At 40.6% G+C, this 26,782-nt stretch overlaps 3 protein-coding genes across 7 annotated transcripts; all 3 read left to right on the top strand.

Moving 5' to 3' along the window:
* The first annotated feature begins 5,839 nt into the window (after positions 1-5,839).
* Positions 5,840-11,104, top strand: paplnb (papilin b, proteoglycan-like sulfated glycoprotein). Of its 2 annotated transcripts, none has more exons than XM_063902600.1 (13): positions 5,840-6,100; positions 6,578-6,657; positions 7,007-7,116; positions 7,355-7,415; positions 7,509-7,611; positions 7,767-7,897; positions 8,061-8,369; positions 8,565-8,741; positions 8,834-8,984; positions 9,061-9,141; positions 9,739-9,886; positions 9,989-10,262; positions 10,418-10,617. In XM_063902600.1, exons 1-12 carry the CDS (start codon positions 5,959-5,961, stop codon positions 10,218-10,220), a joined length of 1,725 nt encoding a protein of 574 aa, XP_063758670.1. In that variant the 5' UTR covers positions 5,840-5,958; the 3' UTR covers positions 10,221-10,262; positions 10,418-10,617. The 2 variants fall into 2 exon arrangements, with proteins under 2 accessions (XP_063758670.1, XP_063758669.1); XM_063902599.1 differs by having other exon boundaries at positions 6,067-6,100; positions 9,989-10,067; positions 10,466-11,104.
* Positions 11,105-11,484: 380 nt separating this feature from the next.
* erh (ERH mRNA splicing and mitosis factor) lies at positions 11,485-13,525 on the top strand. Its single transcript, XM_063902601.1, has 4 exons — positions 11,485-11,666; positions 12,124-12,211; positions 12,554-12,674; positions 12,772-13,525. Exons 1-4 carry the CDS (start codon positions 11,664-11,666, stop codon positions 12,872-12,874), a joined length of 315 nt encoding a protein of 104 aa, XP_063758671.1. The 5' UTR covers positions 11,485-11,663; the 3' UTR covers positions 12,875-13,525.
* Positions 13,526-13,798: 273 nt separating this feature from the next.
* smek1 (SMEK homolog 1, suppressor of mek1 (Dictyostelium)) lies at positions 13,799-24,347 on the top strand. Of its 4 annotated transcripts, none has more exons than XM_063902192.1 (15): positions 13,799-13,910; positions 14,672-14,882; positions 15,507-15,562; positions 15,659-15,757; positions 15,890-16,507; positions 17,491-17,568; positions 17,657-17,773; positions 18,887-19,003; positions 19,108-19,239; positions 19,771-20,155; positions 20,283-20,452; positions 20,909-21,051; positions 21,965-22,155; positions 22,331-22,542; positions 23,159-24,347. In XM_063902192.1, exons 2-15 carry the CDS (start codon positions 14,741-14,743, stop codon positions 23,285-23,287), a joined length of 2,589 nt encoding a protein of 862 aa, XP_063758262.1. In that variant the 5' UTR covers positions 13,799-13,910; positions 14,672-14,740; the 3' UTR covers positions 23,288-24,347. The 4 variants fall into 4 exon arrangements, with proteins under 4 accessions (XP_063758262.1, XP_063758265.1, XP_063758264.1 ...); XM_063902195.1 differs by having other exon boundaries at positions 13,811-14,882; positions 19,771-19,873; positions 19,997-20,155; XM_063902194.1 differs by having other exon boundaries at positions 13,811-14,882; positions 19,771-19,891; positions 19,997-20,155; positions 20,912-21,051.
* The last annotated feature ends 2,435 nt before the right edge of the window (positions 24,348-26,782 follow it).

Raw genomic sequence — 26,782 nt, 5'->3', positions numbered from 1 at the left:
CAGCACCAGATGGAGAGCCATAAATCACAACCCCATACACACCCAGGAGAGTCCATAAATAGTGGTACAGTTATGAGGGTAAAGACATCGTGGTGAGCCCCCGGTCCCCCGAGGGTCCTGCGGGCTGAGGCAGCATGCGAGCCACCGGCCCATAACTCTCCCATTCTTCCAGTGACACAGAGACTTTTCATGCTCTCATTTACTTGGGAGTAAATCATAGAGGGGAAACACTGCCATGCTCTTATTCTTCGTCTTCCAACCAGCAATGATGGAGGGTTGTCTGGAAGCGTTCTGCGGAGAAGAACCAGATGTTTGTGTGGAGATTCTTCGAGACAAAGAGAGACAGAGATAAGGAAAAAGACAGGGACTGTCAGGTGGAGACGAGTTATTTCCAAGTTACCCATAGGAGTGTTTCTACCAAAATAAGAGGGCAATTTACAACAGACAGTATGATGGTATAAGGGCCTGAAAGTATCAAGGTTTATAAAATGAGAACCAACAAGTGAATGTCTTTGAAGGGAGGGAAACTGAGTACAATACTAGTTCCATTCTTAAGTATGATTTTGAGAAAATTGTTACTTTCTACTTTTACTCTACAACATTTTCAAATGTATGTTACCAAATGTTTAACTAGTTACTTACAAGATTCAGATTCTAACTGTATATCAAAATATAAACTATGACTTGAAAGAACTAACACTGATGTATATTTTTGATTTATACCCAGCAGTTATGAAAGTTATTGATATTAGTCTCATCCTAACATCCGTAACATTATCCAAATGCTTGCATCTATAATTATAATACAGACAGTGATAGAGATATAATTCTGACATGCACCATTCTGCATAAAGGTACTTTTATTCGTTTGAATGAAGGACCTATATTGTGTGTAGGTTTACACTGTAGTCTAACGCCTTGATTAGACAAACTTTAACCATGTGATGCTTTTGTAAATAGAAAATACTCGTGGATTTCCTCTTAAGGTTTCATTTCACACCAGACTCACTTTTTCAAACATGTTCTTGCCTTTTCTCCTTAGCTAATCAGCACACTGTAACACCAATCAGTTACAGCCAACTTTAACCACATACAGATGCCAGACCATGAGAATTGATACATTTAATCCTTTCACTTTTATAAAAGGGGTTCAAGCATGGCCAAAGACTGAGGTGTCAGGCGGTTGTTGCAAGTGTGTTTCTGTTAAACCCCCATGACTGAATCTATTTTCTGAGGCACCTATGACACTCATCTGGACCACGACAATGCCCCCTTTCTCCTCTCCGCCTCACGCTTGGCTGGCTTCTCTGAATACAACCCAGGGCCAAATAATCCATACCCCTGAACCCCCACATGCACTCCCATACGTAGGAACATACACATGTTGGCACTTAAATGGTCACACGTGTTTGGTCTCACTGGAAATGTAAGTCTCACTTCTTCTAGAATCTGCCAAGACACAACAAAAACTCTTAGCTAAAGCAAACACCTACACATGATAAACTTTTATTCACACAGAGCAGTAAATAAAACAGCCACACGATACATGTTGGAACACTTGAACGCCTACAAGAGAGCGAATCAGAATCAGAAAACTTAGAAACACAACACTGCCCTCATGTGGAGTGACTGAAGAAATACTTTTATTTCAATTAAACAAATATAATAGTGTCCACTCTTGAATTTATCAGTTTTATTTGAACCAAAGTTGATCCACATGTGGACGTACAACTCAAACTGAAGACAGGAAAATAACAGAACTCTAAATAATGTGAAAAATTGTCCACGGTATTAAACTGTAAACAGACACTTCCTTTGGTTTTCATCTTAACTTAAGCTTTTGCTTCGAATAATTATTCCATTATTATGCATAATACTAAGTTGTGTTTGAATTACAACATAAACACGTTAATTTCATATAATTTTCTTACAATCCATTTTGGACCGGAATACATACTACACAATAGTATCACAAACCATAGTCCATTCATTCACATGGCACCCAGTGTACAATTTTAAACTTACAAAACTACAAATAAGGGCATATTTGAGAAAGTAAACAACGGTATTTTCCAAAAAAAAAATGACATTGGATAAATAGTTAATCATAGAAAGTCTGAAGAAGCCTTTGAATGGAGTATACAGATGTTTCCTGTTGCTCCACTCACTCAAACAAGTTTCTGTGTGAATGGCAGATAAGCAGCATTCAGTGTCCGGCCTAAAATAGAAACATCACGACTGTCGTCACAGAGGGTGAATATGGTTACTTTGAGGTGGGCAGAGCCGCTTCGTACTGGACACGATTCACGCTTCACACTATCTGATCTTCAGCCTGCGTGTTGAAACATAGTGGATGCTCACAGAGAATAACCACAGGAACAAGTAAGAGTTTATTTTCTCATTTTAACCTATAGGCGATTCTATTGGCTAACAAGAAATTGTACAACAGTGGGTCTAAACTAAGTTAATCCAAATATTTGAAGTTTTTCTTTATACTGCTCTGTTGATGGTGTGTCTACTGTTAGAATAAGTGAGACGTCTTTGTTAATGAAAAATGATTTACGTCTTCCAACTATTTTAATGTATTTTTATTTGTAATTGTCAAGCTAAAGCTTTTGATGCAAATATCCAGAGAGAGATCAGAGATACCTTCCATAGTTTTTCAGTATTAAAGCTATTGATTTTCTATTTTGTACATACATTATAAGACAAATATAAGCTCCTCTGCTTTGGAAGATGTCTATGCATTGATCTTGCTCTGTATTTTAACACTTATCTGTGTACTCTGGTTTTTATATGTTGAGTGGATTATTTAATATGATTGTTGCATCTAATTTGTTGAATTGTTTCTGAGTGTTTGTATGGTTTATGATGCTAACCTCATTCCCAAAATATGAATTCTTTACCAGCCTTCCTGATACAGCTAATGTTAACATTGCTGTGTTTACCTCTCAGTAGGCGTGTAGTCTTCCCCTGACTCTGGCCCCCCTGCAGCAAGTTGGCTGGCTTTGATAAGAGACTTGAGGTCACCATTCGACTGCTTATCTTCACAGCCATTTAAAGGGCTGGTGCGTCTTGGGAGTTTTTTAACTTGCCTTTAAACACGTGGATTTTCATCATTGCTTTCTCAAATTCACCGTTTAATTCTGTTTTGTGGTTTGACTTTTTGAAAATGCTGTTTTCCTTTTCCTGTAATCCTTGAACATCAGTGCAGTTTTCTTAAATTAAGTCAGATGAGCCACAGTAACTGTAAGGCACCCTTGGCATATCTAAAATGTTTGCATGTTATAAGGGCTTGATTTTGGGTAAATTTACAAACACAGTTGCAAAAAAGGACAGATAAAACACTCACAGACATGCTTGCAAACACAAACACACACAGTTAAGAACATTTCAGTCAGGAAACTCTACTTCATTTACAAAATGTGCCATCAGAGGGCGACATTTCACAATCTTCTTTCTAACATCCATGCCACATTGAGAGTTCAAAGTAAATATTTGAATAGAACCATTGTCTGCAGTACGTTGTTAGCTTTAACATAGTGGACCTTTTTTCTAATCCGGGGTTGACTGAAATATGTATATACAGCACTGTGGATTAGTTATGTTAATTTGTCACTACCTAGGTTAGTGATAGATTTGTTTCATTGCTGCGGTGCTTTGCATCAGCCTTGTGTCCCCCTATCTGACACCAAGTACTCAAACCATTCACACAGAGTTTGGGCTAAACATACAGTGAGTTGTTTATTTTTAGAGCAAAACATGAGGGAACGGGATACAGAAACATTGGGGTGAAACAGAATTGAAAAAACCCCAAATTATTTCACCCTAAACTCAGTCTCCTCAGACAGACATGGCAGTGAGGAGGGGAAACCTCATCATCTGATATCCCGCCTGCCGCTAACTCGCTCGGGATAGCTTCCCTAAAAGGATTACATGATGTCAGTGAAAGGGCACCTGGATAGACAAACACCTAAGCACACTGTACACCACCAGATGAGCTTAAAGTCATTACAGCTGAGAGAGTAGACTAGAACTTTTACATTGCCAAGAAGCTACATTTTTTCCCTTTCTTCCAGATATCTTCTTTGAGTATTAGGTGCCTGAGAGTGGCTAGATGAGCAGGATGGAGTCAGAGGAAGAGCGGGAGGCTGAGGCCCAGGCTCCAGAAAACAGCCAGGCTGGGCCTTCCTTTGTGGCCACCTCTGGGTTTGAGGAAACCGTCGACCGGCTGCAGCAGACGATGAATGGCATGGATGCTCTGCTGACGGACATGGATCAGTTACGGACCGACTGCAGCCAACAGACTACTGAGCTGATGAGTGCAGCGTTGGACCTGAAGCAACAGCAGGAAGAGATAAAGGAGGGTTACTCTCAGTTGTCCAGGGACATGCAGGAGCTCCTCGACACAATGGATGACTTTTTCAGAACCCAGAGTGACTTCGAACCCTCAAAGAAGGAAGAATTAGCTCAGAAGCAGAAAGAGCCCAAAGAGATGGAGAGTGACTGACAGACTTTAAAGCTTCCAGTTTACTGTGATGTGTGAGGTTGTGAATCTGGATGCACAAGTCAAAATTGGGATGGTAGGAGAATGAAGGTTGGTTGAGATGATGAGGTTTTGAAAAAGGTCGATTTTTAAATTGCATTTTACTACATTTTTGTTGAGCAAATTGTTCTTTTTAGGTCTATATCTGACAACCATGTCAACTGAAAAAGAGTTTCTAAAATGCATGATTTGGTTTCACTCCAGTTAATATATCACAAAGCATACAGCCTTTAAAAAAAGAACCATAAAGTTGAATTAATACCTCTCTGTCGTGTACTTTTAATAAAACATTATGAGCTTAACAAGGGTACAATTTGTTGCATAGCTTACTTTCTAGATTGCCACGTGCCGCTGACTTTAATACAAGCGATGACAAGACGATAATCCGTGTGCTGCATGTGAACCATGATTTACTATTCCTTCTTCTGTCATCTTTTTTCTTGCTGCCACCCAGTAACAAACACACATTATTCACAGCTATCATTTTCCAGCACCAAGGTATTTTAAGTTGACAGATATGATTTAAGTATGTTGCTCTCGTCAGCCTGGATGGCTCCTCCAGTTTATTCTTTGATGAATTTCTGGCACAGGAATGCTGCTCTTCTTTTGGTACATCTTCCATATTCTCTTCCCATCCAGGCTCCACTGCGGTTTCTCGCTAAAATAAACCTAAATGTGATGTTTACTTCTCACCAGCACCCCTGCTGCGACCCACTGGTCTGTATTTAGTGGTCAGATGTGTGAAAGGGACAATCAGTGGCCAGCAACCTGAAAAGAAAAACATGATATTTAAGATCCCTCCACCTTAAATTTCACTTTGGTGGGTTCTTGTGTCATGTATACAGTATATGCAACCACTTAATTATGTGTACCAAAATATTCTCTTCCTCTTCTGCGTTGGAACAAACATTACGCAAATGTTACGCAAGAAGCCCATGTTTGTTTTCTAAACGTCTCATAGTATAACATGTGTCTGGCATTGAAAATACTTTATATAAATATCATCATAAGTAGACCCACAGCCTGAGGGTCTTAAGAGGAAATTATAGCTTGTGTTCAACGTCAAAAAAAGAAGTCGGAATCTTTTTTGGAGGGAATCTGTGTACGTGTGGTTGAAACCTGACACTATTCAGGCTGTGGGTTTGGTGAGCAGAGAGGGTGAGAAGATAGAAAAGCCGAGCAGCAGCGCATACCCTCACTACTGAGGTGCTCATCCCTCCGCACTGCTCACAACCGGCCGGGAGTCACTTCAAGAAGGTAAGACTAAAGACATTCACTGTTTGTTTTATTCAGGTTTAAACATTTTGCGCATTCGTGACTTAGATATTAGCAAATAAATCACTATCGACATCAACAAATGTAGCTTTCATCTCACATGGAATTATCATTTATATTGAGTATTAACAGTTAAGATGTTTTTTTCAGTGGTGGCAAAGTACATTTACTTGAGTATTGTATGTATGAGTCTTTTCTTCTATTTCTACTCCTCCACATCTCAGAGGGAAATATTGTATTTCCTATCCTACACTGAATTAATGACAGCTTTAGAAGCAGGTATTATTACACACAAACCATATAATGCTTTAAAGTATGATCTTTTGTTATGAATTAAAATGCCCATAATTGTATTTGAATACAGCTTAAATATTAACTGTATTATTATTTAGTTGAACAAATTGATTGTAAACTCTTTAAGATAATTTATTGTAATTGTTCATGTAAAAACATTTAATGGCAGCTGCGTTCTTATTGTCCTTTTCACATTTTTATTAAATAATCAATCGTTTCATTTAGTACTATTAGACAAAACAAGCATGATAAAAATGAATGCATGTGCAATAATAAAAACAATATATATAGACATAATAAATAATAGTATAGAAGTCACTGGGGACATTTTCTGCATTTAGTCCTTTTTTTTAAAGTAAATTTTCCTGATTATAGAACTGTAACTTCTAACACTTTGGTATGAGTCAAATATCTGAATATTACTCCAACACTGTTTTTTCTTGTTGCTATTCTCATCAACAGTTCTGCAGAAGCTTCTAGTGAAAATGAATATTTTACAAGTCCTGGGCGTCCTACAGCTGCTGGCTGTACCTGCCTTCACTGTAAGTCTCAGTACTGACAGTATCTATAATGTAGTTCCAGTTGCATGTCCATAACATGTGATTTAGTACAGATAGAAATAGCAAAGAACACTTTGTACAGTATGTCCAAAATCTCCACAGGGAAAGGCACAATATGTACTTTCTGACACATGTGATGTTTATGTGCCACAAAGACAGTTTATGCAAAGTGTTGGGGATGGTTTGTGGCTAAATGTTCCAGTTTCTATTTCAGTGTCTCCAGGATGCTCATAATGTGTGTTAGTGGTTGGTGGTGTGGGATATGATGATGTGTGAGAGCATGTATGTGTTCCAGAGGCTGGAGGAATAAGTAGATTTCTTTCTTTTTTAGCTTACACAGCCAAGCCATGACTACTGGGGAGAGTTTACAGCCTATGGGCCCTGCAGCCGCACCTGTGGCACAGGCGTGTCACTGAGAACCAGGAAATGTATCACCTCCAGGTAAGACATAGGGTGACAGGATGGAACATCTCATGTACTAAAGATATTACAATACGTGTTTGATTTCATTTTCAATAAATGTAGGACAGGAATTATTTTTTATATAATCTTTTTTTAAATCTTGCATTGTCAGATTATTTAATGCATTTTGCACATGATCTGCATGACCAATAAAGCCAAAGACATTAAGAGAGATGACTGGTTTGAGGTAAACACATTATTTTATTTTCTCTTATAGGACGGATGGAGGGCATAACTGCCTAGGATCCTCTAAGTCCTTCCAAACCTGCAACACACAGGTAACTTGAGACCTCTTCATAAATGACATCCAACCACAACATGCACTAATGAATCCTAAAACATGCCAATAACCAAACATTGTGTCACAACAGGCATGTCCAGTTGGATCCATGGACTTCAGGCAGGAGCAGTGCGCCCAGTTTGACAGAACGGACTTTCAGAGCAAACACCATACATGGGTGCCTTATTATGGAGGTGTGTAAAAGGCCTATTATGTACTGTACGTTCACTTAAATCTTTAGGATTTAATATGAGATTATTTAACATTGGATTACCAGGGGTGAAGGTCTTCACTGACAATCTGACAAATGATCTTTGATCTATTTATGTATCTATTATTTTTTCTGCAGCGGCCAATCCATGTGAGCTGAGCTGTGTACCAAGAGGAGAGAACTTCTTCTACAGACACAGACCTGCAGTGGTTGATGGGACACCGTGCTATGTGGGCCGCACTGATATCTGTGTGGACGGTGTCTGCAGGGTGGGAACAAAACTGATAGAAACAATACAGACTTTCAGTGCTCTATATTGTATTGATTTTCTGTAGAATAGCATTGCATATTCTCATATCTTACTATTTTTTATTTATGTTCACAAGTGCACAAGTACAGAGGTGTAATTGAAAGTAATTTGTCTCCCTTCAGATGCTGGTCCATAGAGAGTTTATGGGCTTGGATGAAGACACTAATTCTGTTCACTCTGCTGACATTGTTGCTCCTCGCACAAGGGAGACCCTCACATACCACTACAAAACCGGTGTCTATGGCCAGTGCTCTGCCTCTTGCAATGGAGGCATGCAGTATCGCAGTGTGGAGTGCTGGGTTCAGGACACAGCAAACCCCCGTGTGGTGGAGGAGTCTTACTGCATCACCCAGCGCCTGCAGAGGCCACAGAGCCAGCAGGCCTGCAACATGCATCCCTGTGCGGAGTACAGCGTCTCCAGCTTCAGCGTGGTTTGTACCGCACAGAGAACTTTTACATTTTCAATATCAATTTGACCATCATCATTGTAATTTTCCTGAGGAAAGACAGGTCACTTTAATTAAGATCAACCATGAGACAAAATGAAACATAAAATGACATATTTGATAATGATGGTTTGCTGTTGGACTGAAATCTTTGACTGTTTTGTTATATATAATGGACAGTGCTCGGTGACTTGTGGGGAAGGCCAGCAGACAAGGGAGGTGTTCTGTGTGGGGCCAGGAGGTGAACGTCTGGCTGATCCTGCCTGCAACGGACTGGCAAAACCCCCTACTGTCCAAGCCTGTCGCAGACCTGCCTGTTACACACACATCACCTGGCATGTGGCTGACTACAGCCTGGTAGGTCAAATGCAGAGTGTTGTGGACTTGGAAGGAACCTTTGTCTCTCCTTTGGCTCCCCATTATAACCCTCTCCTCTCCTGTCTCTGCAGTGCACCAGAAGCTGTGGTGGTGGTGTGCGGGAGAGGAGAGTGGGCTGTTTTGATACAGATTTAACCCCCTACCCAGAAGCCCGGTGTGGAACAGCTAGCAGACCCATCTCTGTGGAAACATGCAACTCACAGCCATGCCACGCAGCACAAAGTAAGTCAAATCTGAACCCTCTTTTGGTTTGATTGTCTGTGCCCGTTTATATTTAACTAATGTACTTTATCTTCAGTGGTCCCAAGTGTACAGGACCCAAGGGCACATGAAAGCACCATAAGAGGATTTGTGCCCCATGTTCCAGAAGACCCTTCAGGTATGTAGAGCATGTGGAGGATGTTTCATTGAAATGTTATTCTCTTTCTAAGTGTTTAAAATGCAGTTATTTTCTATGTGTAGCTAAGAAAATGTGATAATATATATTTCTTTATCACACACAACCAGTTATTTGAGCAAAGGCTGTACTTCAAGTAAATTCAAGAAACTGTGCCTTTATGTTGTAATTTTTAGACCACGCTTTGTCATTGCTCTTTTGTTCCTTTTCACAAAGACAAACACATTTGAACATACTAAAAGTAAAACTTACATAATTTTCAACTATTTCTTTAGTGGGTTTTTAACATAACCTCTGGGCTGAGTTATGCAATCATGTACAGCAATATAATCACATAGATGGCAGATCAGCCTATCCCTTCCTCCACCACAAACCACCCACCCCCAATTAACTACACACATCCGAGCCATGCACACACTCTTCATATATATAGTTTAAAAACAGATCCAGTTGAACATAACTACTACTAAATAAAATCCCAACCCTTCAAAAAGACCTATATGAACACATATTTACAGGTCTATGGCATATACAGTAGGCTTGTTTGACCATGTCTGCGTCTGTGTTTACTTGCGATAGCTTCCAGGCCACAAACAAACATTGTCTACCCTCCTGTGACTGGTCCTCAATGTGCACAGTCACGCTATGGCTGCTGTCCTGACGGCCATACCTCCGCCGCAGGGACCAGGAATGAGGGCTGCTTCCTAAATGACTGTATTCAAAGCAGGTAACACTGCCCCCTAGAACCATTAAATCACATTAATCAGTTAATAAATAGCATATAAAGTTTGCATAAATCAAACAACTTAAAATAATCTCTCTTCTGTAGATTTGGCTGTTGTTTGGATGGAGTGACTCCAGCTCAAGGATTTGGAAGGGCTGGATGTCCTGAGTACCGGACAGCCGTGGTAGGAATAACATCTGTTTCTCATCTTGTTTCAGTAAACAGGATACCTACTGAGGATACTCAAAGTGTAGTTACTCTTTATGGGATGTGCCATGTATATATGTATATAATTATAGCGTCTTTTTTGGCTCTGAAGAAACTTTGGAAAGTCTGAGTCTACATCATAAGGATGTTTGTGGTAATAGGTTGTCTTAGCCTGGGCATTCACCAGATTCATTCATATTACCATCTAAAAACCAAGGTGATAGTTTCAGCTGTAAAAGTTTGGATCACAATTATTAAAATATTTTATGATAACTACTCTACCTAAAAATCCTCGCTACATATATCGATATATTCTAAATTAACAGCCTATACAGGACCAATTTACCATCTCTCCTTTTTTATTTTTTTCCAAAGCAACACACACCACCTGCTGCTGCCCCTCCAGCCAGTGGCAATGTGTGCTCCATGCCTCGCGATGAGGGCTCCTGCGACAGATGGGAGGTCCGCTTCTTCTATGACTCTGGCACTGGCAAATGTACAGAGTTCTGGTATGGAAGCTGCCAGGGCAATGCCAATAACTTTTTGTCCCTGGGAGCATGCCAGAGAGAGTGTGGTGGTGTAGTGATGAGGGATCCCCCAACTGCATCTCGCAGAGGGACCCCAAGGAGAGGATCACCCAGCGGTGCCTTGATAGCAAGGGCATACTCATCCACACAATTAATACCTCATAATCAGCGCCGTCAACACAGGGTTAATCGCATAAGATGAATTTACAAATGATTCACACAAACATGTATTGTAAACTTACTCCATATCAAGTTTTATTTTAACATCAGAGTTTGGATTAGAAATGATTAAAATCACATTATAACTGACAAAATCCCAGCTCAGGGTTTCTGATTTTGTTTACTGTCTGATCTTTGGTATTTTGTTTGTGATGCTCCTATTCATTTATATATTTAGCCTTTTAGATCATATACAATTGAATGATGTCAATGTGATAACCCAAGACAAACCATTAATAAATGTCAACTACCAGGATATAAAACCCAAGTGTGGCGTATTTTTGTGCAATGTCTCCAAGAATACTTTTTTACTACGCAATTTTTCAGATTCTACAAAACAAAATAAAGTGGTGTAATATAACATTCTACATTTACTGAGTTACACAAATATTGTTTAATTTACTTTAAATAAGGATTCTAATTGTTTTTTTTAAGTTATACTATGGCCTACATTTCAGGAGCAATCAGACCGTAAATTAGATGATTAGGGTTATAAAAAAGTGGCAATGTTACAACACAAAAATATTAGCCAAATAATTTAATCAGGAAGAAAGGTTAAGACTTATCACACCACGGGGAAAAAAGTTGTTTAAAATACACTGATCATTTGTTTTCACGAACAGACTTTTACTTTGAAACATCTTATTTTATTTTGAAGGTACCTCACTTTACAACCGGAAATAAATGTATTTCATTTCCTCTGAGTATTTTTCTTCAAACAGCTGGCTACATTCATCGCACGGGGAATTGAAAAGCAATAAACACCGAGTTATTTTTGTCAGTTTTTCTTTTGCAACAATTAGACGGTGTCTGCAGTCAGCGCAGCCATGGTAAGAGTGTTTTGTTTTACGTTTTAATATGTAAAAAACACGCAGTATCAGCTATATTAGCTCATGTTAATCCATCACAGCTAACGCTAAGCTAAGAAGCTACGATGCTAGTGTTTCTCTGTCAATCGTGTCTTTTTCCAATTTCTTCGTTTACTATGGACAGCTAACGTTAAGACTTAATAATTAACTCTTCTTTATTTGTTTTCCTACATGTGGAATCAGTTTCTTATGTGGAACCTATTGTAAAATAGTAATTCGTTAACGTCACAGTCAGTAAACTGATCAAAAATAATGTGCATTTATCTCGTGTTATATAACCTATTGGAGAAATGTACTCTAAATGCTTGGTTTTTCACAGTAACAGGTTAAACGGGGCATCAATAATTCATTTGATGTGATTCAACATAATGTGGTTGCATTATTGTGTATTTTTTAATGTTATAAATCATCTTTACAGTCGCACACAATTTTGCTTGTTCAACCAACCAAGAGACCAGAGGGCCGCACATACGCTGACTATGAGTCAGTGAATGAATGTATGGAGGGTAAGTCTTCATCTGTTTTCCAAACCAATACCCTGGAACTACCAACATTACATTTTTTAATGTCCCACTCTAAGTAATAATTACACTTTTCCTTGAACATATATCAGCATAGGAAATGTATTTTCTGATCCAGAACAAAAAACTATGTGCAGTATATTATGATGAATAGAATAAATACAAAATATGTGCAGTATTGATATGATAAGTGGAAAACTGTGAATATATTAGCCATATTAGATGTATGACGTCGTGCTCTCTGTGCCATTTTAGCTGTTTTAATTTGATGCTCACTTGTGCAAATATTTTAGTTATTATTCAGCATGTCCTGCACCCTTCTTCCAGGTGTTTGCAAAATGTATGAAGAGCATCTTAAGAGGATGAATCCAAACAGTCCCTCCATAACATACGACATAAGTCAGTTGTTTGACTTCATTGACGACTTGGCAGATCTGAGCTGTCTGGTGTAAGTATGATCTGCCTATCCATTTGAATGAAAATCAATCTTGCATTAAATGTGTTGGTCACTTCCATTCAAAGTATGATTTTGTTTTTTTATACAGATACAGAGCGGACACTCAAACATACCAACCATACAACAAAGACTGGATCAAGGAGAAGATATACGTCTTGCTGCGACGTCAGGCTCAGCAGGCAGCAAAGTAGAGGCACCAGTTTGGAGTTGTCCTGCTTTTAACACTTGGAAGGAGTTTATGCTGCACTATTTTTCTACAGTGTCTTGAAGATCTATGTATAAGGACAACATTGTCAATTTGACAAGGGTTTACATACTACATTATACATTGGGAAAGGAAAGGGTTTGAAAACTGGGGAAATATCCACATTTTGGGGCTTTATATAGAAAGGGAGTCATGCTCTGCCGCCTACGTATGTTTGTAATTAGTTACACTAAGGTCAGGGCTGGGGGAGAATGACTGCTAGGACTAACTTAATGATGTAGTGGGATCTGTGCTTGGAGAAATGCTCCTGGACTAGGTAAAAACTGTTTTTTGTTTTTTTTCTTGTAGTAGTGTGTTTTTGTTTCCTTAGAAGTGGTAACATCCTCTTATATACCTTTTACTGGGCAGTTGGAATTCAACATTATTTTGGCTGTGAATTTCGGTTATTTTAGTTTTTGAATAAAACACATAATCTGCATAACTGACTCCAGAAGATTTACTTTACATATTCCTTTTTATGATTTCCGTCACCGTGTCCTACCATCATGGATAATTGCTTTTTTTGTAAACCTGTTGATTTATAATAACCAATTTTGAGTTTTCTTTGATTTAAACAAAATAAAGTATTGTTTTCTGACTGGTCTCCACTCTTGACTATACAACAGATAACACAATGAGGAAATTGCTCCTGTTCATTCAGTAGAGAAATTGCTGGTTGACACAAATCTACATTTGGATCCGTGTAGTTGTTAAATGGTTGGATTATCTGTTGAATTGAATGCAGAGTTGCTGGATGATAAAACATATCTAAAAGAAAGGGGAAAGGATGTTCTTGTATTTCTTCGGATATTACTGAGCTGCTGTGTTACTGTTTCTTTAAATGTGGCGGCTGCCCTGTTGTTGCTGTGCTGGAAACCCCGTACCGACTCTGAAGGGACCCAAGATGGCTGATCACTCACGGGGGGGCAGTTAGCAATTATCTGAACAAGACGTCGGGAATGAATGGCAAATAGCCTTATAATGTAAAGCGTAACATTTCACTAATTATACGACTGCAGTTTGTTGGTTTGCATAATTTTTGGGATGCATGAATATCAGTAAGGGGAGAGTGGTCTCTCCGCGGCCCCGAGCCAGAACATGGCGGAACACTTGGGGAAGAAATAGCAGCTAATGCTAGCTAGCTGGCGCAATATTCAGACACCATTGGAAACATTGATCCAGGGTCAACACGTTTGCGGTCGACAAGTGTGAAATAATGTTAACGGTGTTCCGTTTTGGTCATTTTGCTTCCGATGGTTGTTTAATATGTGTAGCGTAGGCAGTTAGCGTACTAGCTAGCTAGTTAACTCGTTAGGTTTTCTAGCTAACTGGCTAACGTACACACTGTACTAACAAACAGGCGGATTGTTTTGGAACCAGAGGTCGTAACGGTGGGGCTTATACTACATTTCCTCTGTTTGGTCGGACTTTCAAATATTTTTCAGGGCTTGTTTTTGTGGATTAACACGTTAGCTAACGTCAATGTCCTCCGCACTGTAAATTAGACTGTCGTTAGCTTGACACAATGGCTGTTTTTGTATGGCGCTTCAACACTGGCAATATAAGTTTGAAGGCAGCTCGTTAAAAATAATCAGATATTGTAGTTTGAATCGTCGTCTTACTGGGTAGTCGTATCATTCAAATAGCTGTCAGCCTGGTTGACCCCTGACACTAGTTAAGATAGTGCTGCATTGTAGAAGTGATCGGGTGTAAAATAAGTGAATTAAAGTTGTGGCGTTACTAGGTGAAGCAGACACCCTGTAAAGTCAAAGAAGGTCCGGAAGGGGGAAACCGGTCACAACTACCTGCCAGGATGACGGACACTCGTCGTCGAGTCAAAGTCTATACCCTGAATGAGGAGAGACAGTGGGATGACCGTGGGACTGGACACGTCTCCTCGGGATATGTGGAGCGTTTGAAAGGCACGTCGCTCCTGGTGCGAGCAGAGAGTGATGGTAAGGAGAAGAATATATATAAAGCCTGTGTAAGGGCCACACTAGGACATGATGATCACATCATGGGCACGACATGTGTTGTAATGGTTTATATATATATATATATATATACAATATCTTGGATTTCTATTAATGCTTTTCCAATTGGCATTTCACATAGGCTTAACTAAAAAGTTCGGCATGGCCATCATGGCGTTTAGTCAAAACTATGCTTTCTGATTACATTTTGACAAGTAACAACGAACATACAGCCAACCTGCACATTCTGTTACACAGGCATGAATATGACAAGTCAGTGGTACCCTAAACCCATGGGACTTCTTTTTGTTATCTTTGTAGTACATGCCTCTGAAAATGTATTGAGAGCCTTATTTGATGTGGGACTGAGCAGAATTAGCAAGGGGCCGGATTTGTCCGCTGGGTCTTGAGCCAACTAAGAGATCACTCACGGTCTATTAGCCACGTTTTAGTTGCTCAATATGTAAACAATACTATTAACCACGAGTTTTGACTAGCTGTATCAACTATAAACATGCATGCAACCCTACTTGTATGTGATCTGTGTTCCTTACCTTCCTTTGACGATGAGATGAAAATGCGCTGACTTCTTTTTTAACCTGACAGGTTCCCTACTGCTGGAGTCCAAAATCAATCCAAACACAGCCTACCAGAAACAACAGGTCAGTATATAGTATGGTGCAGTTAATTCATCTTTAATATAGATTTTCTATCTCTGTGCACTGATTTGTAAATTGCATTGTTTTTCTTCTGGAAAGGATACACTGATAGTATGGTCAGAGGCTGAAAATTATGATCTGGCGCTCAGCTTCCAAGAGAAGGCTGGCTGTGATGAAATCTGGGAGAAAATATGCCAGGTAACGGCACTTGTCTTTGTGTGGGTGTGTGTTGTCTGCTCCGAGTGTGTATTCATTCAGAGCAAGTGTGTTCGGGTGTTCCTGGGGAGTTTCTGTGAGTGATTTACATCTTTCATTTGTGTCATTGTTTAGGTGCAGGGAAAGGACCCATCAGTTGACATCACCCAGGATGTGGTGGATGAGTCTGAGGAGGAACGCTTCGACGACATGTCCTCGCCGGGTCTGGAGTTACCGCCATGTGAACTGAACCGCTTGGAGGACCTGGCCGAGCTGGTGGCATCCTCACTCCCATCACCACTGCGGCGCGAGAAACTGGCACTGGCGGTGGAGAATGAGGGCTACATCCGCAAACTCCTGGAAATGTTCCGTGTGTGTGAGGATTTGGAGAACAGAGAGGGACTGCACCACCTGTATGAAATCATTAAAGGCATCTTCCTGCTCAATCGTACTGCACTCTTTGAGGTTATGTTCTCTGAGGAGTGCATCATGGACGTTATTGGTTGTTTGGAGTTTGATCCAGCACTCTCGCAGCCACGGCGGCATCGGGAGTTTCTGACTAAGACAGCCCGCTTTAAGGAGGTGATCCCCATCTCTGATCCTGAACTGCGTCAGAAAATACACCAGACTTATCGGGTGCAGTACATTCAGGACATGGTTCTGCCAACGCCCTCTGTTTTTGAGGAAAACATGCTGTCCACCCTGCACTCCTTCATCTTCTTCAACAAGGTGGAGATCGTGGGCATGCTGCAGGTGAGATGGGTAGACGTCATTTATAAGGTTCTAGAGTGAAAGGTACTTTTCAAACTTTCTCATTCCAAAAGTAAATGATATATATCAATGATATCAACTGTACAACCTTCACATAAAGACAATCCTGCTATAAGAGAATTTCTTAGAAAAGTGACTTGAAATTAGAATAATTGTGGGATTGTGCCAAGGTTTTTTTTCTGTCTGAATCTGCTTTACCCTGTCTGAGTTTGTTTGCTAGTCTTTTATGGTCATGTGACCTTTGTGTTTTTGTACTGTGTCAACTCAGCAGTGTTTATGTATGGTTGTCTCCATGGAGATGGAGAAGTGTTGTGTAAATCAGTTATGCTGCGCTAGAGGAAAACTGAAACTGGCATGCTGTTGCCTCTGGTACACCGTGCTATGTGAAGTTCTAGAGACAGACATTACTGATAGTGACCTTTCTCTACCTGGGAGCAGTCTCTTTAGAAGAGCACACCAAGTGTTTTATTTGTGTGTATTTACCTAAAATATTCATTTAAACAAGTATCTCTTAATGGATTTGCTGATATTATGGAAGGGAACTGATCTGTCAGAGTAAAAATGTAATAACGTAACCCATCATTGTGTTTTTATGTACAGTAGATTTTCTTTAATGTAAAATGTCATAGTTCAAGTAAACAAAATATGTTTTTTAATTATCGTTGTAAGTTGAACCTGAAGCAATGTTCATGACAAAAACTACGTCACACTATAACATTAGTTCAGTCTCTGGTAAATATGGTAAGTGTGTAGATTCAAATAGATTGCGCTTGTCCACGGGATGGAAATGTGGCTTAAATCGTTGCGGTTATTTTGTTCCTGGTATCTGACTCATACTCTTGATCAACAGCTACTTTGTTAGGATAGTTAAGTGTAAGGATCAACAGTTTTTAAAAAAAATATTCTGATTTGTTGATCCTGTGTGATCCTCCCCCTTCTCATCTTCCCTTCCTTTTTGATGTCAGGACGATGAGAAGTTCCTGACAGACCTCTTTGCACAGCTAACAGACGAGGCTACAGATGACGACAAAAGACATGAACTGGTATGCCAGACCTCTCATCAAAGGTTTTCCTTACAAACTGTTCTCATGTCCATCCTTGTTTGACAGAGTTGTGGTTTCTTTCTCGTAGGTGAACTTCCTAAAGGAATTCTGTGCATTCTCACAAACGTTACAACCTCAAAACAGAGACGCCTTCTTCAAGACATTGTCAAACATGGGCATTCTACCGGCACTAGAGGTCATACTGGTGAGTGCAGCAACCTCAATCAGAATTCAGTCCATTGGCCATGTTTTCCTAGACATTTAAGGAATTTGGCTTGTGAGCTTTGGTGTTGAGAGGACCCTTTTTTGCATGTGAGAGTTAAAAGAAGTTGCATACTCCTAAAAGAAAAATATAAAGCAAAACAAGTCAGTATTATCAGTGATGTTAGTATGAGAGCAATGGCAGTCTGATGTTCGAGCGGAGCATCTTTTCCATGCAATTCTTTTTTGGTTACCAGGGATAGTGCATTACACAGGAACACCGTGTTGATTTTAAACTGCTTTATTGAAATACCCTTTATTGTAACTGAGGGGCTGGTTTTATGGTTGTGTTTTAGGGTGTGCATCTCTTGTTCAAAGTGAAGGACAATAGAGATTGTTAATCATCAGTAAAGGCAATTCTCTTTATGACCGTGACGCAGCCTTTTTATTTCTTGCACAAGCAAACAAAAACACACCAAATATTGTTCAATCTTGAACTGTTGAACATACACAGTTGAGCACACAGAAAAATAATAAAGCAATCGTCATGTTGGCTGCTGCAGGTGGTCATGATTTTATCAGGTGCAGTTTTTAACATCAGACGCCTTCTCCTAAATCCAACACTTGTTGAACTGGGGGATCTAATTATACCTGGTTGCATTACCTGTCAGGAGAATACGCTCTGTGTACACACGGAAATGGCAAGATGACAGTGTGTGCTGCTGTGTAAAGTATACGTGTGTATGCTTAGCTGCGATGTTGCTGTCTGTGCTGCTGTGTGCAACATGAAACCATCCTGCATCGCAGTTATAGTGGTTTCAGCAGAGCCTCTTCTACAACAGAGAAGATTTAGGATGGATCAGATGCAAGAGGAAAGATTAGACAGCCAAATATACTTTGTTTTCAAACACAACACACTAACAGGTTTATCTGCATCCAGGCAATAGGTTATGTTCTTGTGTTTGTACCCTACTGTTCAACCTACTATCGTCATTGGAGGTAAACTCATTTAAATGCAGTTACGCTGTATTTGGAGTGTCCCTGTTAGCGTTTAGGTTTTATGATACTCTAAGCCTTCGTTGATCCACTGACTGTATTATCCATGTTCATGTCACAGGGAATGGATGATGTTCAGGTGCGTGGGGCCGCCACAGATATTTTCTCTTATCTGGTGGAGTACAACCCCTCCATGGTACGAGAGTTCGTCATGCAGGAGTCTCAGCAGAACGATGACGTGAGTATATAAACAGAGTCAAGTCAGAAAATCATATTCATCGTTCCACAATACGGGTGGATATTAACAAATGTATTATTCATAATTATGTATTGGCCTTCCAGGACATCCTGCTGATCAACCTGATCATAGAACACATGATCTGTGACACAGACCCAGAGCTGGGTGGAGCGGTGCAGCTGATGGGTCTGCTGCGGACTCTGGTGGACCCTGAGAACATGCTGGCTACGGCTAATGTGAGTTTATACTGACAGTAACCCGGAGTACTCGTTACTTAGATCAAAATGGTCCAGAAGTACTTTTGAATATTGTCTTACAGTAGTAATAGCAGTAGATTAGAGCTGTTGCTTGCTTAGTTCCGTTAACTGGATCAAGCAAAACTTATTTTTTGTTCTCTATTGTCGTTCTGAAGACACAGAAACACGGTTCAGTGTCACTGGGTTGGGCAGCAGGTGGTGTTATTAAAAGGAGCAAAGGGAGTATGTGTTGTAATAGAAGTGTCACATTCCCTTCTATACACGCCAAAGAGAACGATATCATCCATGTATAGATATTGGCCGTTAAACCAGAGTTCAGACACATTTGTTATATTCTAAAATAGCCATCATGTTAATCTCCAGTAGCTAAAACAAGCTTGAGTAAGAGTCACAGCTCTGCACATCCACCATAGCTTTTAGTGTTGCGCACTGAAACGAAATATAATTGTTGCGTTTTTGGAAGTCCTGTTGCTTACTAAAGAATGTGGGTTTCCTTTCTTTCCTTTCCAGAAAACAGAAAAGACAGAGTTCCTGAGCTTCTTCTACAAGCACTGTATGCACGTCCTCTCCGCTCCACTGCTGGCCAACACCACGGAGGAAAAGCCTAGCAAAGGTATAGAATACCTGCGAGGTGTGTGTGTGTACACTTGTCGGTTTTCTAATTACCATTTTAAGATGAATGCATGTTTTGCAATGCATGTCCCGCTTGCTAACGACCTTCATTCCTTTTTATTAGACGACTTTCAAACATCCCAGTTGCTGGCCTTGATTTTGGAGCTGCTGACGTTCTGTGTTGAGCACCACACCTACCACATAAAGAACTACATCATCAACAAGGACATCCTCAGGAGGGTACTGGTGCTCACTGCCTCCCAGCACGCCTTCCTGGCTCTCTGTGAGTCACTTATAATCCCTTTGGACCTTAATCCCTGTACATTCGGACAAAATGCTACATCCCTGAACTTTTTTAAACTGCATTTTGTTTTGAGCTCAATATTCTCCTTTTGTCTTGTTGTAACCAGGTGCTCTGCGCTTCATGCGGAGGATCATTGGTCTGAAGGATGAGTTCTACAATCGCTACATCATGAGGAACTTCCTGTTCGAGCCCGTCATCAAGGCCTTCCTCAACAACGGCTCTCGTTACAATCTCATGAACTCCGCCATCATTGAGATGTTCGAGTACGTCCGTGTGGTGAGTAATCAATCAAAGGTTTAGAACCTTTTAACCATTTTTTTCTTCTAGCCAAGTGAAAGTGAAATGAGCATCAGCCAGCTAGTCATTTTTTACACCACTTTTTTTTTCTTCTTTATTAATATTTCATCATTTCTGCACTGCTTGTAATTGCAACATGGACTTTGAAGTTTTAAATACATTTTGGATGCAATTGCCGGTTCAATTTGTATAACCAACTAATATTTGTAGGCAAAAAGTGAACCTTTGTGGTGCATGCAACATTTTCTCAATTTATTTTAATTAGTTTGGTGTTCTCCCCTCTCTTTCTCTCCCTTTCTCCTTATCTCTACACTTGACTCCTCCTCCTCTCCGCCTCTGTCCTAAAACTCTAAACTACTCGTCTTACCTTTCCATACTTTCCCCCCAATACGGTGTCTCTACACTCCTCTCTCTCGCTACTCCCATTTCCCCTAGGAGGATGTGAAGTCTCTCACAGCTCATATAGTAGAGAACTACTGGAAAGCTCTGGAGGATGTCGACTACGTCCAAACGTTCAAGGGCCTGAAGCTGCGGTACGAGCAGCAGCGGGAGAGGCAGGACAACCCCAAACTGGATAGGTGAGAAAAGGCTGCCTCCCCCCTACTACTAGAACTTCCAAGTATTAAACCATCTCTAATGATTTATTGAGTCAGGTAATACTTTGTCACAAATAAAAAAAGAAACAGTCAGTGTGAAAGTGAGCATTAACTTTAATTTATAAGCTGTTGAAATGACCAACACGTGCTGTTTTTAATAAAGCCCGCTATATTTCTGTCATCATCAAATGTTGCATGTGCCCTTGTGGTGTTAGGGTTTCTGAGTTAAACACAATGAGTGACTGGCTGGGATTATGCAACGTAGCAGTTACTCATATATGGCTCCGACTGAGGCTCTCCGGTCAGGTCACTGATTATGTTACCGCAACGTAAACTCTCATGCTTGCCAACACTGACGGGTGTTTCTTTTTTAAGCTTTACTTTGCTCCTGTTGTTTTTGTGTTGTTAGTCAACCACTTCATACTGCAAGTCAGCAGGAGTAGTCCATGCTTATTGTGAAGCTCCTTTCCTATCAATGATGGGCTTGCACCATATTTCTGTTAACTGATTCATACATTACTAACAGCTGCATTATATCGTCCTTTGTCAGATGGGTTAAAAACAAAATGAGCAGACTGAAGGTTTTTTTTAACACATGTGGGTAGGGACTGTATACTGTCAGTTTACATTCTATGAAAGGCAAAGACCTAGAATCACTTTAATGACAACTGTACATGACATTATACACAAGAATATAATATAAAGGCTAAGGACTCGACTGAAACAAATGTGCATTCCATTTGATGACATTTTGAACCTTTATTTGGAACATTTTGTGTCGGGCGCACTGGTAATGCCTCACTTCAAGATAGGAGACATGCTTACAGAATGAATTGGTATCTGTTGAGTATTGAGTATTCTGTCTTTAAACTAAGCAATGCCTCCCCCTCTCCAGCATGCGCTCCATCCTGAGGAACCACCGCTTCCGCCGAGACGCACGGACGCTGGAGGATGAGGAGGAGATGTGGTTCAACACAGATGAGGATGACCTCGAGGACGGGGAAGCAGTGGTCCCTCCCTCTGACAAGATGAAGAGCGAGGAAGACCTCATGGAACCTATAAGCAAGTTCATGGAGAGGAAAAAAAGTACGTATGGAAATGCTTTGACAGATACTTTTGGGTGAAACTGGGGACTGAAGCAGTGAAGCAACTTGCTATTTTGAAAGCCAAACATGTTTTGAAGTGTTTTCTTATAAAGGCACGTTATGGAGGATGCATTTTGTTGACCATTTCTTGTCCTCCACTCCCTCCCTACCCTCAGTGAAAGACTCAGATGAAAAAGAAGTACTGGGGAAGTCGAGCTTATCGGGCAGGCAGAACCCCAGCTTCAAGCTCTCATTCTCCGGCTCCACTAAAACCAGCCTCTCCAGCCCTCCCTCATCCGCCTCCCTGAACCCAGGGTCTCCGGGGTCACCAGGGTCTCCGGGCTCAGGGGCACGGAGCTCCCCCTCCACCACAGCTGTTACCACAAAGGTACCTGTCAGATAAAGTAAAGTTGTGTAGAGGTGTGAGTCCTAAACTGTGAACACTAAAGATAATTGGACTGAAAACTGATGTTCCAAAGACGGAGCAAAACATCATTTGGTATCAAACACTTCTTAACTGAACAGAATAAAGAATTAGGTTTAAATAAAGCTTTAACTAGGAATCTTCACACTTAGACTTTCAATTTTCTCACGACTCCCACTACCATCCTTGTTTTGTATCACAAAGACTACTCGTCACCACCAGTGACTTCACACTTTTCAGTTTTATTTATACAGGAGTAAAATGGAGGGAAAGGGAATAAGAATGGCATTTGGAACATGTTCACATTATTTACCAAACAATTCAGTTTTAAAATGGGCGTATTTACCGAGGACGATCACTGAAAATAAAAAGACAGACAAAGATGACAGAGCTGCAGGCCCGGGCTGTTCTGCAGGAGGAATGGCTATCAGGTCACATGCATTTACAGTTGCCCATGTTCTGGATTTTCAGATAGTATTTCCTCCCATCAAACCAGACGGACCATTATCCAGACAATGGATCCTTTAATGTTTCCTTTTCTGGCCGTTATTACTCATTTTCTGATGTGTCTTTTCTTCAGGGAGGTTTAGTGGGACTGGTGGACTACCCTGACGATGATGACGACGAGGACGATGAAGAAGAGGAGGAAGAAGCGGAGAGTAAAGAGGACCCTTTGCCACCTTCGAAGAAGTCCAAGCTGAGTTCCTAAAGAAGCTCCGCTGTCTCCGCTCTGGTCGGACAGTTTCAGCGCACAGACTGTACACAGGAACTATCCAACTTGTAAACAAATTGAATGAATGAGAGCCACCCCTCACCTTCAGCGGGTGGCCAGAGGAGGGGCAGACTGTGAACGGAAACGAAACCTCCTCTAGACTAGTCCACTTCATACAAGTGCCAATCAGGAAACCAGGAGCGAAAAAGCGTCTGAACCGTGGAGCAGACGTGTGGAGAAACGATGCTCAGCGGACTGGAACAGTACGAGGCGGGTTTGGTTTATTCAGCGACTCCAGGAACAGACCACAAAACACATGTACACCCAGACTGAACTCCCATAGAGCTCGCAAGCTCGGACCATAACCCACTGCTCCCCCCCACCTCGCCCCCTCGCCCCCCACTCAGGGAAGGACAACACAGCGGCCCAAACGGGTCAGCCAATTCAGACCCAGAACCACCACACACCCCCCCACCCCCCACACACCTCCTCAGAATTCACCTTCCTCCTTTTCTTTGGACTTCCTTTTCTCCTCTGCTCTTTCTCCCTTTCTTTGTCCGTTGCTTTTCGTCCCTTCCTCTTTTTTTAAGTTAGTATATAGGACCAGACGGGAGGCGGCATGTGGCAAAGAGCTGTCCTTGTTGTCGTTTGATGATGTCATCAGTGTCGTCGTTCCTCAGCGGACGTTCTTTCTCTGAAGAGAAAAAAAGCCAGCAGTTAGTTCATTATTTTGTTTTTGTTCTCTATTTGTCTCTCAATCGTTCTCCTGTTTTTTGTAAATGACGACAAAAAAAGACCTGCCTTTAAATGTTCAGGACGTTTTCAGTCACACTTGAACAGGTTTTTAAAGACCTCAGTAGGTGAGCTAGTTTTACCCTTTTTGCCCTTTGAAACTGCAGATTTTTTGGAGAATTTGTAATCCCGTCTTGATTAAAGATTGAGTGGAATTCTAGATGTGATGAATTTTGTCATATCTTTTCATTTCTTTTTCATTTTACATGAGTGTACACTTAGTTGTTCAGAATATTTGGGACCATTAAAATGTTCTTTGCTGTAAGATGTCCTACTACCCTTTGTCCTGATAACTCAGGGTTTCCTCGCTGCATCGTGCCGTTTCTGATCACTCAAGGTTTCCTTGGCATTCAACAATTAGACCCTATCATTTTAGCACAGAAGGGTTCAACTTTATTCCACAAACTATTATCAAGCAACTCGACTTCACACTATGAAGGATAAAGACTACAAATCCCACCCTGAATCTTTTAAAATGTCACATTTTGGTTTATCTTTGAATGATTTCCAACAAGCCAGTTTTCCGTAGACTTTGTTTAAAAATGTTTTTTGCGCTAGCTCAAACGTTTCAAGATTGATTTCCTCATCTATCTTGCAGTTATTCTGTGGTTAAAAGCAATGCCATTGTATTGTAAAATAATATTTATTTCTACATATTTCTTCATTGTATGCACACATTACAGCAGCTTATGCCTATAACTTCCACCAGGGGGCAACATAAGTCCGTACAATAATATCAAGATGTGTGTTGCCTGTCCATATGTAAATCTGACACTGTTTAGTATAGGCTCATTTTGGCACAGCCTGGGTAAACACTGTCTAAAAATAGTCTGAATGAGCATTTCATGCATCCATTTCCCAAAGCATGTGAGTTTGGGGATGAAACACACTTACGAAACAATATCAGTTATTTTTGTACTTCTTTAAACAAAGATGAAAGATGTTCTTTGTGTGAAATTTGCAGATCCTCTTGACTTGTCACTTTTCATCATGAGAAATGCACAAAAAAGGACCTGCATCTTAAATATGGTGCTCTATTTGAATATATACCCATACATTTACATGTTTCCCAAGCTGACTCATTCCAAATCCTGTAGGGAAAAACAAGACTGTTGAATTTAAACATTACAATAACAAGTGTGTTCTTTATTTAGCCGCTTGTTGACAGTTGACTTCATCTGTGCATGATTAATTTCTCCTACATGTTTATCTGCCTAACATTCTTGCTCACAATAACAGTTATTTAGTTTGACAAAAGGTAGAGGACGACGTACCCTCTCAGTATCATAACTGAAAGCCACAGCACGCTGGTAGACCTTTAAAGGGTTTTTTACAATGAGAGAAAATAGTTTATGAAAAATGTCAGCACCTCCCAGCTCATGTGGTCACCTCAGTGGGAGTTAGAGTATGACTGAAAAACAAACAGCATCAAGGCCACCAAGGAGTCACTGTGTTGTCCCTCCAAGTGCATTGTGGCCTTCAAACATTGCTTATTAATTAAATATACCAACAGAGGAGGATCACTCCGTACTCAGCGTGCAGCGAGAGTCGTCACACAACGCCTATTAAGGCTCCCATTCACATGAAAGCCATCAACAGACAACGGCAGCTTTTCAGGAGCAGCCCTCCCTGCCAGCCTCCGTTTGCTCCTCAGCAGGAGTGTGGCAGTGTGTGTGTGTGTGTGTGTGTGTGTGTGATCTCCCAGCCTGCTGCTGGTGCCAGCCACTGCTCCACCAGAATGCCGGCTCCACTTCCAATGCCAAGGCGCTCACCCGGCGCTGCCCGCCTGTATGTCTGCCAGACTGAAGAGTCCCCATCGGTGACACTGCTGTCGAGCTTCCTGCAGAGCCAATGAAAAGCCTCTTTGACAGCTCTCTTGATCGGCTAGGCTCCCTAAGCATCCAGGCTGCCAGTTATAACTGTCCTTGGAATGATCACATCAGTAGTTATCCGTGCAAGTCTTCCTACAGAAGCATATGATGCACTGCATACCACAGCATACTGTGTTGTGGATAAGTTGTATGCCTTCTTATATGACACAACCATAATTGTATATTGCAAGCCAAAGGGTGAAACTAGGAATTATCCTGCTGCAGCCCTCCCAAACTCAAACATACCTCACTATATTTCATACTCATTACCATGACTACACTGAGTGGTTTTAAACACTTGCTATATTTTCAGTTTGTTTGTCAGCAGGATTACAGAACAACCACTGACCCTATTTGCATTAAACCTGGTAGAATGGCGTAGCATTGGCCAAGGCAGAACTCACCAAACGTTAAAGTATATGACCATGTTCTTTCTGAGGGGCCCTTCTAGTTTAAAGTGATTCTAGGAAGGAATGTCTTTTCTTAGGTTGCATAAGAAATACTAAACTATATTTTAGTGCAAATATAAATAATGACATTATATTGTATTGTGTATTTTTTTCAAGAAAAACGTACTTGAGCTTCAATTCTTATTCTTGACCCTGTAAACAGCAGTAAACAAAAACAACTCAATGTCTACTTAATTGTTGTTTTGGAGCATTTAACCACTTTTACAGTACAAACTCATTTTCAGTTAAGTAACTCGATATAACTATTTAACTTTATATAAAATGACTAAAACTAATGACGAATTAAATTATAATACTTTAAAACAAAGGATTTTTACTACTTTTTGTGTCTTTTTTTACAACTACTTTCTGCCTGGTGG

The sequence above is a fragment of the Eleginops maclovinus genome, chromosome 15, assembly GCF_036324505.1.
Source record: "Eleginops maclovinus isolate JMC-PN-2008 ecotype Puerto Natales chromosome 15, JC_Emac_rtc_rv5, whole genome shotgun sequence".
Classification (NCBI taxonomy): Eukaryota; Metazoa; Chordata; class Actinopteri; order Perciformes; family Eleginopidae; genus Eleginops; species Eleginops maclovinus.
This window is presented reverse-complemented; position numbering and strand designations above follow the sequence as displayed.